This window comes from Heterodontus francisci, chromosome 20 (genome assembly GCF_036365525.1).
Source record: "Heterodontus francisci isolate sHetFra1 chromosome 20, sHetFra1.hap1, whole genome shotgun sequence".
Classification (NCBI taxonomy): domain Eukaryota; kingdom Metazoa; phylum Chordata; class Chondrichthyes; order Heterodontiformes; family Heterodontidae; genus Heterodontus; species Heterodontus francisci.
The window spans coordinates 35,017,887-35,034,756 of record NC_090390.1 but is presented as its reverse complement, the minus strand read 5'-3'; the positions used below and the strand labels follow the sequence as shown (position 1 = coordinate 35,034,756).

The 16,870-nt window shown below is 43.7% G+C and overlaps 1 protein-coding gene across 10 annotated transcripts in view; it reads right to left on the bottom strand.

The window, feature by feature from the left end:
• Positions 1 to 15,927, bottom strand: part of hectd2 (HECT domain containing 2) — a 227,820-nt gene extending 211,893 nt beyond the window's left edge. For 5 of the 10 annotated variants that reach the window (XR_010977048.1, XM_068052587.1, XM_068052589.1 and 2 more), the window contains exon 1: positions 15,593 to 15,927. Coding sequence is in view for 7 of the 10 variants with exons in the window: in XM_068052588.1 (XP_067908689.1) it covers positions 15,593 to 15,773 (181 nt within the window). In the remaining 3 variants the exon portion in view is untranslated. Of the gene's footprint in view, positions 1 to 13,465; positions 13,531 to 15,592 lie in introns of all 10 variants that reach the window. The other 5 variants (XR_010977047.1, XR_010977046.1, XM_068052586.1 and 2 more) reach the window with 3 other exon arrangements.
• Between the last annotated feature and the right edge of the window lie 943 nt (positions 15,928 to 16,870).

The window sequence follows — 16,870 nt, the reverse complement described above, 5'->3', positions numbered from 1 at the left end:
ATATGAGGTTGGAAGCTCATTTTGAGGTCAAATGTGACACCAAGGTTGGGAACAGAAAATCTCATTGAAAAACCAACAAGAAAGGCATCGCCTATAAACAAAGCCACCACCAAATTGAAAACAGTGAGAAAGACTGTGGGAGGTCAGAATAGGTTACTGTACAATGAATCTTGATTTCAACATAATCAGGATGCAAAGTTAGACAAGAGTATGTAGCACAGTGTACTCAAAAATTTGTAAGAACAAGACAAATGTCTTGTCATTTTATTGTAACTATTGTAACTGTAACTAACACCCTAGAGTTTACATGGTAAGAAAAATAGGCTCCTGTAGTTTGTGAAGTTTCTATGAACTCTAAGTTTGGATTTTGATTGTAATCTCACTGCATGTCTCAAATCTAGGTCACATCTATCACACTTATGGCAGTGTATGAAAAGTCCATGCAAAAACTATATAGTGATAAAGGGGTACTTTAATTATTCTAATATTGACTTGCATATTTATAGTGTAAAGGACAGAGAGGGGAAAATTTTCTTGATCAGTACATTTTAGGCCCAACAAGGAAGGATGCATTGCTGGATCTGGTTCTGGGGAATGAAGTGGGTCAAATGGATCAAGTGTCAATAGGGGAACATTTATGGAACAGTGATCATAGTATCATAAGGTTTAGGATAATAATGGAAAAGGACAGGGAGCATTCTAGAGTAAAAATACTTAATTGGAGGACGGCCAATTTCCATGGGGTGAGAACAGATCTGTTCCAGGTAAATTAGAATCAAAGATTGACAGGCAAAACTGTAACAGAACAATGGGCTGCCTTTAAAGAAGAAATGGTTCAGGCAGTGTCTAGGTACATTCCTACAAGGATGAAAGGTAGGGCAACCAAAGCTAGAGCTCCTTAGATGACAAGACATAGAGAGAGTAAGATGAAGCAGAAAAAGGGTGCATATAACAGATGTCAGGTTGATAATACAAGTGAGAACCAGGCTGAATATAAAAAGTTCAGAGGAGAAGTGAAAAAGGAAATAACAGAGGCAAAGACAAAGTATCAGAAGAGACTGGCAGCTAACATAAAGGTGAATCCAAATGTCTTCTATCGGCATATAAATAGTAAAAGGGTAGTAAGAGAAGGGGTGGGGCCAATTAGGGACCAAAAAGGAGATCTGCACATGGAGGCAGAGAGCATGCTAAGGTATGATGAGTACTTTGCATCTGTCTTGCATCAAGAAAGAAGATGCTGCCAAAGTCATAGTGGAAGAGGAGGTAGTTGAAACACTAGATGGCCTAAAAATTGATAAAGAGCACATATTAGATAGGCTGACTGTACTTAAAAGTTGATAGGGATGCATCTGCAGAAGCTGAGGGAAGTAAGGGTGGAAATTGCAGAAGCACTAGCCATTATCTTCCAATCCTCCTTAGATACAGGGGTGGTGCCAGAGGACTGGGGGAATTGTAAACATTACACCCTTGTTCAAAAAAGGGTGTAAGGATAAACCCAGTAACTACAGGCGAGTTTAACCTTGGTGGTGGGAAAGCTTTTAGAATCAATAATCCGGGACAAAATTGAATGTTTTGGACATGTATGGATTAATTAAGGGAAGTCAGCATGGATTTGTTAAAGGCAAATTGTGTTTATCTAACTTGATTTGAGTTTTTTTTAATGAGTTAACAAAAAGGATTGATGAGGGTAATGTGGTTGATGTGGTGTATATGGACTTCCAAATGTCTATTGCTAAAGGGCCACAAAATATGCTTGCCATCAAAGTTGAAGACAATGGAATAAAAGGGACAGTGGCAACATGGATATGTAGTTAGCTGAGTGACAGGAAACAGAGATTAGTGGTGAATTGTAGTGTTCCGGAATGGAAGAAGGTATATAGTGGAGTTCCCCAGGGGTCGTTGTCAGGACCACTGCTTTTCTTGATATATATTAATGACCTAGACTTCAGTGTACAGAGCACAATTTCAAAATTTGCAGATGACACAAAACTTGGAAGTATTGTGAACTGTGAGGAGGATAGTGTTAGACTTCAAGAGGACATAGACAGGCTGGTGAAATAGGCACATAGCAGATGAAATGTAATGCACAGAAGTGTGAAGACATGCATTTTGGTAGGAAGAATGAAAAGAAGCAATATTAAATAAAGGGTACAATTCCAAAGGGGGTGCAGGAACAGAGAGACCTAGGGGTATATATGCACAATTGTTGAAGGTGGCAGGGCAGGTTGGGAAAGTGGTTGAAAAAGACACACAAGATCCTGGGCTTCATAAATACATGCATAGAGTACAAAAGCAAGGATGTTATTGTGAACCTTTATAAAATACTGATTTGGCCTCATCTCGAGTACTGTATGTAATTCTGGGCTCCACACTTTTGGAAGGATGTGAAGGTATTGAAATGTGTGCAGAAAAGATTTATGAGAATGGTTCCAGGCACCAGGGACTTCAGTTAGTGGGATTGGAGAAGTTGGAGTTGTTCTCCTTAGAGAAGAGAAAGTTGAAAGGAGATTTGATGGGGGTGTATAGAGGTGATAGAGGTGAATAATGAGGATTAGACAGAGTAGATAAAAACTGTTCCCATTGGTGGAGAGGTCGAGAACCAAAGGACACCAATTGGTGATAAGGTGACTGGCAAAAGAACAAACAGAAACATGGGGAAAAATTAGTTTTATGTATCAAGTTTTTAAGATCAGGAATGTACTGCCGGAGAGTGGTGGAGGCAGATTCAATTGTGGCTTTCAAAAGGAAATTGGATTAGCAACTGAAGAGAAAACATCTACAAGGCTAAGGGGAAAGTGTAAGGGAATGGAACCAGCTGAGTTGCTGTTGCAGAGAGCCAGCACAGACACAACAATGGCCTCCTTCTGAACTGTTATCATTGGATGATTCTGTATTCCACGTGTTTGATGACTCATAGCACAGTAACCATTCATAGGACTAACCGTTGTACCAACCTCTCTCTGTCCAGCAACGGAAAAAGTACAAGATAGTACTAAAACCCAGGAGAAATCTTATTATGATGGGTAAGGACTTTGAAGGTAACTGACTTTTCAATAAAAGCAAGAGAAAAGCAATTGATTTGGAACTATAGCTGGATTAGTTTGAAAAGCAAATAAACAATGTAACTATATACAAGAGCTTGCATAATATTCTTTTGGGCCTCCTTATCTCGAGAGACAATGGATACGCGCCTGGAGGTGGTCAGTGGTTTGTGAAGCAGCGCCTGGAGTGGCTATAAAGGCCAATTCTGGAGTGACAGGCTCTTCCACAGGTGCTGCAGAGAAATTTGTTTGTTGGGGCTGTTGCACAGTTGGCTCTCCCCTTGCGCCTCTGTCTTTTTTCCTGCCAACTACTAAGTCTCTTCGACTCGCCACAATTTAGCCCTGTCTTTATGGCTGCCCGCCAGCTCTGGCGAATGCTGGCAACTGACTCCCACGACTTGTGATCAATGTCACACGATTTCATGTCGCGTTTGCAGACGTCTTTATAACGGAGACATGGACGGCCGGTGGGTCTGATACCAGTGGCGAGCTCGCTGTACAATGTGTCTTTGGGGATCCTGCCATCTTCCATGCGGCTCACATGGCCAAGCCATCTCAAGCGCCGCTGACTCAGTAGTGTGTATAAGCTGGGGGTGTTGGCCGCTTCAAGGACTTCTGTGTTGGAGATATAGTCCTGCCACCTGATGCCAAGTATTCTCCGAAGGCAGCGAAGATGGAATGAATTGAGACGTCGCTCTTGGCTGGCATACGTTGTCCAGGCCTCGCTGCCGTAGAGCAAGGTACTGAGGACACAGGCCTGATACACTCGGACTTTTGTGTTCCATGTCAGTGCGCCATGTTCCCACACTCTCTTGGCCAGTCTGGACATAGCAGTGGAAGCCTTACCCATGCGCTTGTTGATTTCTGCATCTAGAGACAGGTTACTGGTGATAGTTGAGCCTAGGTAGGTGAACTCTTGAACCACTTCCAGAGCGTGGTCGCCAATATTGATGGATGGAAGCATAATATACAATGCAATAAACATGTTGTATTAAGGTTGCCAATCCTCTTGGATTGTTTCGGAGTCTTTGGGAACAGGCGATCGATCTCCTGGGCACTGCTGCTGGCGACCTGGGAGAAAAGTTCTCTCATGTCCGGTGTGTAACTTGAGCCTTGCGTAAAATCTATTGAATGGTCATGTGACTGCACTTTCAAACGGTAAGGTGCAGCAAGTGCTCCAACTTTATTTGAACGCAGTAATACAACACTGCTAATAAGTTTTTACACATATTTATTAAGTTTGTTGAGTTTCATTTACCTTCTGTAATTCCACCCATTTTAAAACCCAACAGGTCTCACATATGGAGGAAAACAAACAATGGCTTATTTTATATTACAAAAGCAAAATACTGCGGATGCTGGAAATCTGAAATAAAAACAGAAAGTGCTGGAAATACTCAGTGGACCTGGCAGTATGTGTGGAGAGAGAAACAGCGTTAACGTTTCAGGTCGATGACCCTTCAAACCCTTGAAAATGCATTTTACACACAACACCAGATGCTTTCCCGTACCGTTAAGATGCTGTGGCGTCGTGTACCAACATCATGACACAATTATATGGTGCCTGGGCAAGTTTGTCTAGACCAACCTGAGCATTCCCATTCCTCAGCAAACAATTTGTTACTACTCTCCCTGCAACATATAAATCTGAGAGAGCAGTTGACAAGCCATTAAGTAAACGAAACAACCTTTGAAGACTGCAGCAAACGTTGTGTGGCCGAATCTCCAGGATAAATCCAACCAGTGTTGGCAATCCTGATTATATACCATTATGTTATATAAAAAGAAAATCAACAGCGTTGAATATTGAATAAATATGGCCAAAAGAATTTAAAAAAGCTTTTCTGTGACACACTGTATCACAAGGCTATGGCCGGGAGCTGTAGATTTTAAGAGTGTTGTACATCACTTGTGAACTGACATCAGAAAGGGATTTCAGAAGTAATGCAGATAAAAGTAATCTCGATCGACAATTTCACAGTTTCAACAATATGAGCAGCGTGAGAAATAAGTATAAAAAATTGCATTAAATTAACCCTTCAAAAATGTGGGCTTTCATCACTCTGATCAAGAACATTTTTGAATTGAGATAGATACTGCATTGTAATGTCAAGGAGCGATGCTGCCTCTTTTAAATGCGGCTCTGCTTTGATTCCTGTATATCAGTGTCAGTCTGCAACAATGTAAGCGGCAATGGCGATCTGAGTGGCTTTAATTCGTAAACCCGATACTGCCATTGATTTTAATGGGGCTACGATAATTAGCCGTTCAACTGTTTCGGTGAAGAAAACGGCGGAGCGGCACAAAAGCCTTAGGAACTAATGGAGTGGCGTAAATAATGGTTAGAGTGATACACGCCATAATTTCCTGCGATTTTTGCGCCGTAAATCTGCGACGTTGATGCGCCATTACAATGGCACAAATCTCCCGGGAATCCAAGGGCCGTTACTTCTCAATGTCTTACACCTTATTTAATGTTCTAAGGTAAAGGTGGATTGCAGAGGGATTTTTTTGTTTCTCTGGCAGTGGTAATTCTGAAAAACTGTATTCCAATAAACATAGGTAGCATTGAGAGCATAATAATTTTCATAACACTGGCAAAAGTGATTTTTCCACAGTGTTGAATATTTCCTCAAATTGTAGAAGCGAAATAGGCAACGGAAAAATGCAAGAAAGACTGTTTTAAATCGGATTCTGGAAAGCTAAATCAACATATTGTGTCATAGCTACAAAGGATACTTATCAAACAGTTCACAAAAGAGACAGCAGCAATGACGCAAGTTAAAGTGCTTCATGTTGCCAGCTTCTCATATCCCTAAGACAACAGTGGATGAAGTATCTTATTAACAAAGCCATATCTCACGTTCAGACAGTCTAACAAAAATATATGCGCTCCATGTGTCAGTGCATGCTGCGAGATAGGATGTTTACATAGTATCAACTTTTATTCAGCAGGTTTTGACACTTTTGTATTAAAGAACACAAAACAGAGGATGGTCGAGAAATTAAATGATACCGATCCTGTCTTTTAGACATGCAATGAACGACTATGGGTCCAATATAATAAAAGCAAAATACTGCAGATGCTGGAAATCTGAAATAAAAACAAGAAATGCTGGAACCACTCAGCAGGTCTGGCAGCATCTGTGGAAAGAGAAGCAGAGTTAATGTTTTGGGTCAGTGACCCTTCTAACGGGGTTGGGGGCGGGGGGGGGGGGGGGGAGGGGGAGGGGGCGGTGGTGCAATGCCAGAAGTGTGCCCCACCATAATGGTTCGGGTTTCTCCATGGGTGTTCAGGGTGCATGGCAGTGCTATTCACGAAGTTTATTATAGTATTAAAATAAGGCTCCTAGCTGGTTGCAGGATATTTTTGTGAAAGTGGTCTGTCCCAACGTCTGTCTCGTGATAAACCCGTCCAGAAACTTATGGTGGAAAAAGTCAGCAAGGACTCTGCAGGAGTGCTGTTTATCCCTTCCATACAAGTTAGTTGCTGGTTTGTTCTGTTAGGCCGCTAATCCACCCCTAGTCCTTTTTTGGGGGTTATTTTCTCCATTCCAATATTGCCGTTGGGAGTTCTGAAACAATTTGTGCTCATCTTGGGCATCTTGTCTGCCTTGAAAATATTTTATTTCATTCCTGAGTGATCTGATAGAATTACCTTTGGGGCTGGAGGAGGAGGGGAAACACTAAAGAAGACAGCGATGAGCAGAAGCAGCTGGGAAAAGTGTGTGGAGGAGAACATTTTGCAGGAGGCCCTATCACAGCAGATCTTCAGGGAACACTTTTCATACCTGAACCCAACCATGGAATAATGTGTGAGGTGCCTGTGATTTAACAAGGAGGCTGTAGCAGAGGAGTAGTAGGAGGAACAGCAGCAAGAGGAGCAAGAGCAGGAGCAGCATCAACCACCAGAGCTCTTAGAGAACAACTAATATAGGAGTACTTCACCTGAACCATCCCTCCGCCCCCACCAATACATCAACAGTCTCACGATCCTTAAAACTACTGTTCACTCAACCACTATCCAACTGACTTTCTGTGGTTCAGCCTTATGGGTTTTCCCCTCACTTCACGACAAATATTAACACCGACACCAAATCCAGAACAAATAACTTCACTTCAACAACTCAATTCATATCTGCATAACAGTTAACTTGCAGAATTAAGACGCATCCTCTACAATCCCTGAGTGCTTATCATCTGTATTCATTTACCTGTCCTAGGGCACCAACACTAGAGGAGAGTTGGTGGCATAGTAGTATTGTCACTGGACTAGTAACCCAAAAACCCAGGGTATTTCTCTGGGGACATGGGTTCAAATCCCACCACAGTGGAATAAGTCTGGAATTTTTTTTTAAAAACTAGTCTAATGATGGCCATGAAACCATTGTTGTAAAAACCCATCATTAATGTCCTTTAGCTGCTGTCCTTACCTGGTCTGGCCTACATGTGACTCCAGACTCACAAAATGTGGTTGACTCTTAAATACCCTCTGAAATGGCCAGCAAGCCACTCAGTTGTATCTAACCAGTACGAAGTCAATAAAACAGAATGAAACTGGACAGACCACCCAGCATCAACCCAGGCACCAGAAATGACAATGGCAAAACCAGCCCTGTTGACCCTGCAAAGTCCTCCTTACTAACAGCTGGGGGCTTGTGCCAAAAGTTGGGAGAGCCCTGTCCCACAGACTAGTCATACTCATGGAATCATACCTTACAATGTCCCAGACACTGCCATCACCATCCCCGGGTATGTCCTGTCCCACGGCAGGACAGACCAGCAGAGGGGGCAACACAGTGGTATACAGTAGGGAGGGAGTTGCCCTGGGAGTGCTCAACATCAACTCCAGACCCCATGAAGTCTCATGGCATCAGGTCAAACATGGGCAAGGAAACCTGCTGCTGATTACCACCTACCACCCTCTCTCAGCTGATGAGTCAGTACTCCTCCATGTTGATCACCACTTGGGGGAAGCACTGAGGGTGGCAAGGGCGCAGAATGTACTCTGGGTGGGGGACTTCAGTGTCCATCACCAAGAGTAGCTTGGTAGCACCACTACTGACCGAGCTGGCCGAGCCCAAAAGGACATAGATGCTAGACTGGGTATGCGGCAGATTGTGAGGAAAAAACATACTTGACCTCCTCCTCACCAATCTGCCTGCTGCAGATGCATCTGTCTATGACAGTATTGGTAGGAGTGACCACCACATAGTCCTTGTGGAGATGAAGTCCCACCTTCACATTGAGGATACCCTCCATCATGTTGTGTGGCACTACCACCTTGCTAAATGGGATAGATTTCAAACAGATCTTGCAATGCAAAACTGGGCATCCATGAGGCGCTGTGGGCCAACAGCAGCAGCAGAATTGTACTCAACCACAATCTGTAACGTCATGGCCCGGCATATTCCCCACTCTACCATTACCATCAAGCAAGGAGACCAACACTGGTTCAATGAAGAGTGCACGAAGGCATGCCAGGAGAATCACCAGGCATACCTCAAAATCAGGTGTCAACCTGGTGAAGCTACAGCACAGGACTACCTGCATGCCAAACTGCGTAAGCAGCATGCGATAGACAGAGCTAAGTGATCCCATAACCAACGGATCAGATCTAAGCTCTGTAGTTCTGCCACATCCAGCCGTGAATGGTGGTGGACAATTAAACAACTAACTGGAAGAGGTGGCTCCACAAATATCCCCATCCTCAATGATGGGGGAGCCCAGCACATCAGTGCGAAAGATAAGGCTGAAGCATTTGCAACAATCTTCAGCCAGAAGTGCCGAGTTGATGATCCATCACGGCCTCCTCCTGAATCCCCCAGCATCACAGATGCCAGATGTTAGCCAATTCGAGTCACTCCGCATGATATCAAAAAATGACTGAAGGCACTGGATACTGCAAAGGCTATGGGCCCTGACAATATTCCAGCAATAGTACTGAAGACCTGTGCTCCAGAACTTGCCATGCGCCTAGCCAAGTTGTTCCAGTACAGCTACAACACTAGCATCTACCCGGCAATGTGGAAAATTGCCCAGGTATGTCCTGTACACAAAAAACAGGACAAGTCCCACCCGGCCAATTACCACCCCATCAGTCTACTCTCAATCATCAGTAAAGTGATGGAAGATGTCATCGACAGTGCTATCAAGCGGCACTTGCTTAGCAATAACCTGCTCAGTGACGCTCAGTTTGGGTTCCGCCAGGGCCACTCAGCTCCTGACCTCATTACAGCCCTTGGTTCAAACATGGACAAAAGAGCTGAACTCAAGAGGTGAGGCGAGAGTGACTGCCCTTGACATCAAGGCAGCATTTGACAGAGTATGGCATCAAGGAGCCCGAGCAAAACTGAAGTCAACGGAATCAGGGGGAAAACTCTCCGCTGGTTGGAGTCATACCTAGCGCAAAGGAAGATGGTTGTGGTTGTTGGAGGTCAATCATCTCAGTTCCAGGACATCACTGAAGGAGTTCCTCACGGCAGTGTCCTAGGCCCAACCATCTTCAGCTACTTCATCAATGACCTTCCTTCAATCATAAGGTCAGAAGTGGGGATGTTTGCTGATGATTGCACAATGTTCAGCACCATTTGTGACCCCTCAGATACTGCAGCAGTCCATGTAGAAATGCAGCAAGACCTGCACAATATCCAGGCTTGGGCTGATAAGTGGCAAGTAACATTTGCGCTACACAAGTGCCAGGCAATGACCATCTCCAACAAGAGAGAATCTAACCATCTCCCCTTGACATTCAATGGCATTACAATTGATGAATCCCCCACTATCAATATCCTAGGGGTACCATTGACCAGAAACTGAACTGCAGTAGCCATATAAATACAGTGACTACAAAAGCAGGTCAGAGGCTAGGAATCCTGCATCGAGTAACTCACCTCCTGACTCCCCAGAGCCTGTCCACCATCTACAAGGCACAAGTCAGGAATGTGATCGAATACTCTCCACTTGCCTGGATGGGTGCAGCTCCAACAACACTCAAGAAGCTCGACACCATCCAGGACAAAGCAGCCCGCTTGATTGACACCCCATGCACAAACATTCACTCCCTCCACCACCGATGCACAGTCGCAGCAGTGTGTACCATCTACAAGATGCACTGCAGCAATGTACCAAGGCTCCTTAGACAGCACCTTCCAAACCCACGACCTCTACCAACTAGAAGGACAAGGGCAGCAAATGCATGGGAATACCACCACCTGCAAGTTCCCCTCTAAGTCACACAGTATCCTGACTTGCCATTCCTTCACTGTCGCTGGGTCAAAATCCTGGAACTCTCTTCCTAACAGCACTCTAGGTGTACCTACCTCACATGGCCTGCAGCAGTTCAAGAAGGCAGCTTTCCACGACCTTCTCAAGGGCAATTAGGGATGGGCAATAAATGCTGGCCTAGCCAGCGATGCCTACATCCCATGAATGAATGAAAATAAAAAGTGTATCCTTAGTGACTACAGCTTGAGAGTTGGAAGTCTGCTGATCCATTGAGGCCATGATGGCTATGACGGGGAAACAGAGCAGTCCTGGGCCCAGCTGGTTGTGTGACATTAACAAGGGAATAGATATATTGGGTGATGGGGGCACAGGCCTGTGGTCATCCTCCCATGGAGCCAGTACCATTCTCTTGGGTTGGGTTACAACACTCCTATGGTTCTGCATTAGAACAGAGTGAAGGAATAACGTGAACACTCTGGAAGCCCCTGTTAACACTTGCTCCCAGAGCCAAGATGGGAGCAGTATGAGCTGACATGGATGCTGTCAGAGCTGTCACCTGAGGCTCCATTTTGGTGGGTCTACTGCCATGCTAATGCAGCTGGCCACCTCTGCTGTTCTGTTGCCCACCATAGTTCATGCACTCTTGTGCTTGGTGATTCACCATGTGGATCCATTCTAGCTTACTCTCTAAAGAACATGTGGTACCAGTCTCTGAACTGCTGCTTGCTATGGTCATACAGGCCTCTTCTTCCTGAACTGGCACAGGAGCCTCGACATCTTCTGCATCTGAAATGTAACAGAACAACATGGATTTGGTTTTAATGTGAATTACATGCAGAGTGAGATAGAAGTGAAAAGAGAAAAAGGTAAGATGTGCAGACTCTGTGCAATGTCTCCTCCAGTGTTGTCGTTCATCACAGCCATGATGCGTTCGCTGCCCATGATGTCCACAACATCATCTTTTAGTGAGGAGATGGTGCGCAGGTGGTCTTTGTTTTCTCTGATCACTGTCTGCTGCATTATGTTTTCATGACGTTTGCTTACAAGAAAGAAGGGAGCGTGTTAGTGGCAGCCTTGCATAGCCGTTTTGAGAAGGTGCCTGTTATGGTTGAATAGTGCTGATGTTGTTTGCAATATGTGAGGTGTTGGGAAGTGAGGGCTGGAATAAGGTTGAGTTGGAAGGTGCAGAGTGTGAGAGAAGGAGTGTAGTGCAATGATTGTCGGAGAGTGAAGGGAAGGGGAGGGGAGTGTAGTGCATAGTGGGGCTGCAAATGGTGCAGGTGAGGAGATAATAATTGAGGGGAGAGGAAGCATTCTTACCTTAACTACTCTGGTGAGATCATTGAACTTTTTATGGTATTATAGCCATATCCTAAGATCCTTGTATTCATTTCTTCCCACTGTCTTCGCAGATGTAGCCTTGAGGGCTGTCTGCTCTGAGGAAGAACAGCATTTTCTCCTTCTGTCTAAAGCCTGGACCATGGCCTCTACTGCTGCATTAAAGAACCACAGTAGCCTCCCTGGACATCTTGCAGCCATTTTACATGGTTCCTGGTGTCTGCAACACAGTGCACCTCCCCTTTAAGAGGAACTGGCTGCCTTTATGTGGTGTCAGAGATGGCCAATTTCCCGGCTTCCAACAAAAACACATGCACAGCCAACAAATAGCAAGGGCTACAAGCCTGTCTCATTACAATGCGGTCTCAGCACCAATTTTCCACGATTACGTTTTTGTGGTTGAATTTCCATGCCCTTGGGTTTCACCCTAAACAATCAATTAGGATCAACAGATGTTTTCATATTTTACAAAGTGGTTTTACTTTCCTACATTTTTAAATTATTCTACCACATTAACACTTTTTAATGTTAGTATTTACTGGCTGTATTTTCAAAAAATCATTTGTACTGCAGATACTGAATCTCATGAGATGCTGTTTGTGGGAGATAACAAGAAGAAAATAATTACAGAAAAGATATTTAAAAATCGTTAACAGCTCTACAAAAAAATTGGAAGATATCAATTGTGATTCAGTTTTTCTATTTAAATGTCTTTCTGAAATACTTACTGAAATATTTGCATATTCCTTCTATGTGGGCCATGGGTTTAAGGAGAGGTTTTGAGTATTCTGCTGTGAGAAGAGTTCACAGAAACGGAATTACATCGAAAGTGCACACAACTTTCCTCCATTTTCCTATAATCTCTAATCTGATCTGAAGAGGCCATGAAATTTAGCACTAGAAAGATATTTCTGTGCAGTGGTGTACATGACTGACTTAGGGTGACTTGTTCCAGTCACTGAGTCCAAGCTACGCTGAGTCAATGCCTCCTGGCATAGCATGCACATCACGGCCTAGACTTTCCAGTTATAACATTGATTAACCTAGGCCCATATCTTTTGGGAGTGTAACAACATCCTGAAGGTTACCATTGACCAGAAACTGAACTGAACCAGCCACTTAGATTCTGTGGCTACAAGAGCAGGTCAGAGACTGGGAATCCTGAAATGAGTAACTCACCTCCTGACACCCCAAAGCTTGTCCACCATCTACAAGGCACAAGTCAGGAGTGTGATGGAATAATCTCAATTTGCCTGGACGGGTGTGGCTCCAAGAACACTCAAGAAGGTCGACACCATCCAGGAGAAAGCAGCCTGCTTGATCGGCACCCCATCCACCACCTTAAATATTCACTCACTCCATCACCAACGCACAGTAGCAACAGTGTGTACCATATACAAGGTGGCCTGCAGCAAGTCACCGAGGCTCCTTCGACAGCACCTTCCAAACCCACAACCTCTACCACCTAGAAGGACAAGGGCAGCAGATACATGGGAACATCACCACCTGCAAGTTCCCCTCTAAGCCACGCACCATCCTGACTTGGTACTATATCACTGTTCCTTCACTGTCACTGGGTCAAAATCCTGGAACTCCCTTCCTAACAGCACTGTGGCAGTACCCACACCAGATGGAATGCAGCAGTTCAAGGCAGTGGCTCACCACCACCTTCTCAAGGGCAATTAGGGATGGGCAACAAATGCTGGCCTTGCCAGCAGCGCCCACATCCCATGAAAATTTTTTTTAAAACTATCAAGAATCAATGCATAAGTTGAAGCCAGAGGAAATTAATTTTAGTTTCTTTCAATGTAATTGACAACTAGTACCACCAAGTTGAGAAGTCATATGTGTCTTTGTACCTTCTGTTCCTCTCCTGAGTATCTCTGTGCCTCGCCATACCTGAGCAGAGTGTGCTGGCATTATTCTACAGCGATATAAGAATAATACATCGTCAAGTTGAATCAGTCATACAGATTTAGAAATAAGAACATTGATAAAATGTTAATGACAATTTAATGGGCAACCAATTTTCGTTCAAATCTTTCTTGAAAATTTTTTTCAATATCTGCTGACAATAACTATAGATCTCCAACTCCATCAATGCTTTTGCCTGTTCTCAGCCTCTGTTTATTTTTCTGAGCAAGTGACTTTGAGAAGCTCAGTAACAAGTTGTCATGTCAATTTAGGACGTGGCAGAGAACTTGTGGTCTTTTTATGATCTTATCCTTCTCTAATCAGGGACCTAAATCTGGGAAAAGGATATATTTATTGTTTCTGTGACATTCCTTCTTCTGTTCTGCAACGATGTGATGTTGGAACTGTGCAGCAGGTGAATTAACATAGCTACACATGTTTCAGGAGCTGCCTCATTCCTTTCATTTCCCAATGTTTGAGCCTCCTGCCAGGTTGGAAGTGTGAGAATTGTCCACCCCTGCCTTAGCCCATCTGCTGCTGAGACCAGACTCCATTATTTCAATGCTCCCCTGGCTGACCTGCAATCTTCCGCCCTCTATAAACTTAAGTTTATCCAAAACTCGGCTTCCTGTAAACTAATTTGCACCAAGACCTGCTTACCCATCACCCCTGCACTTGCTGACCTATACTGGCTCCCAGTCCACCAACAAACAGTTCGATTTAAAAATTCTCATTCTCTGGTTTAAATCCCTCCATGGCCTCATCTCTGTCTGTTTCTACAACTTGCTCAGCCCTACAACTCTGAGAACTCGGTGTTCCTCCAATTCTGGTCTCCTATCCACTTCCTTTGCCCCACCTTTGGCAGCCGTGCCTCCAGCTGTCTAAGCCCTAAACTCTGGAATTCCCTGGCTAAACGTATGTCCCTCTCCACCTCTCAGTCCTTCTTTAAGACAATCCTAAAACCTCGATCTTTGATTAAGTTTTTTGTCACCTGTCCTAATGTCTCCTTTGTTGGCTTCGTGCCAATTTTTGCTTGATTATTCTTCTATGAAGTGTGTTGGAACATTTTACATTGTTAAAGGCATTAAAGTATTAAATTGTAGCTCAAAAAGGAACAGTCTGTGTAACTTCTGCAATTAATACATTTTAAAAAGTTAATCACCAAAAAAATGCATTAATTGGCAATTCTATTAACTTCAACTGAATCTGTCATTTTATTATAATACAACATTTTACTTGTCAGTTTCAAGCATGATCACAATTGATAAATTCCCCAGAGATTGATAGACAAATAGTTCAGCATACATATTTAAAAAAACTCACTATTATATATTTTCAACACCAGTAAAAGAGTACACAAGCTGTTGTTTGCAGATCAAATAATCCATGTTAAAATTATGTTTTGTAATGAAAACAATCATAAAAGACAGGCGGCACTTTATTTCTAGAATATAGACCATACTCGCGTTACAGCCTCAATCACCAATTAACATTTACATAGTTGTAGATTTTAAGTTTAATACAAAGACTGGCTAACAAGTTGCAAATTAATTTCTCAGGCATATTTGCAGCCAGTCGAAGGAGCCAAATCATAATTGGAAGATGATTTAAAATCAAATGCACTATTTTGTGTGGCACCGTCGAGGAGAGATAAGGAATATCATCATTTCACATGTAGCAATTTCTAAGTCGAATCTCCCCGTGACAGTTTGAAACTTTTGTTTAGTTAAGTGTCAAACCGTTGAGGTGTCACAAGGTATTACTGAAGGAGCCAGTGGCAGTTTGGGGGCGGGTTCTTAGATGCCTATCCATAACTTGTTTCTGGTCTTTATTTAATAAATCATTCATATTTAGTACAGTAATTTTAAATAAACATAGAGTCCAGTTTTTTAAAAAAAACAAGTTACTGCCCATTGGGATCGAGTTTCCTAGCAGCCATTTTATCAGCTCCCCTAGAGGATGCTCTTTAATTTTGTGACAATTCACTGCAGTACTGGCTTCTCCTTGTCCAAACTATTGAGTGAGTGAATATAATATCACAATGGAACCATTGCTACTTTTGTGAAACATACCGCAAGTGCCGTGGCGGGCGGCTGTGCGCCTGGCGAGGCTACTGTCACTATGGGTGGAAGTTTCTCTCTCTCTCGCCCTTTCCCGCTGGCACAGCCCGAGGAACTCGAACACTCTTCGTTCATGTTTGCCGAGTGCCTGCAGCCGCCCACGGCTGTATCCAGTGGCGAAGAGACCGACCATGTGAGCTTTACAAGCCCAGCAGCGCTTTAAACTGGGAGGAGGGAGGGGGTGGGAGAGGGACGGGGGTGTGGTAGGGGAGGGAGAGGGAGATGGAGATGTCCTGGTGCCGGTCTCTCAGCCCAGGTGAGCGGCTGCAAAACTGTCAGAGGCAAACTGCAAAAACACTGAAGAATGCAAGGAGCCAGCCAAGCGAGAGCTCCCTGCAACACAGGAATGCACATTATTCTTTTTAAGTTGTGCACAAACTCTGTGTGTGTATATATATATATATATATATAATCTGCAGAAGGATCACGCTGCCACTCAGTCTTAAGGACCAGCACAGGATTCACACCTTAACATTTGCTCAGGGGTGGCAAGTAGTTCTCCCCCCGGGAGAATGATGCTCAGCTGTGCCCGCGCTCCGGGGACAGTCACCGTGCCCGCGCTCCGGGGACAGTCACCGTGCTCGCGCGCTCCTGGCTGGCTCGCAGCGCGCTGCCGTTTCCATCAACTGTGGGGGTGGTGTGCAAGCAATGAGAGCCACAGAAACAGTGTTAGCAGCACGATTTATGAGAAGCAAGAGTTCACACCATTTGCAAATTCATCAAAGGTGCAACTGCATTATTTTATTTTGGGGTGCTACATAGCAAAAGAAATGAAAGAATGACATTCCCAATGGTTGACATTTGTCACATCTGTCTAGTTCTGAACAGGAATATATTGAAGAATCTGGTCACTTGGAGAATTGACTGCAACCCAATTGCACCTTTTGTGGAGACTAATTCTGCTCAACCTGCCAAACTCATTGTGTGACATTACTCCTTTCTTCAATGTATTTTATGTTGATAAAGATTTTATGCCAATTTTCATTCGTACACTTAAAGCTAATGTATCATAATTGCATATGTGCAGCAACAGAATACATGTAAATTTTGGGAGTTCCTTTGTTAACTAACCGTGATAATGAAAAATAGCTTTGTTCATCAACATACTACCATATGTGCCAATGAAGATCAAATTTCCTTGATTTGTCTACAAGAAAACTGAAATTATTTAGTGTTACTTTAAATATTGACAAGATTTTTAACAGCAGTTTATGGTTTAGAAACCCCAGG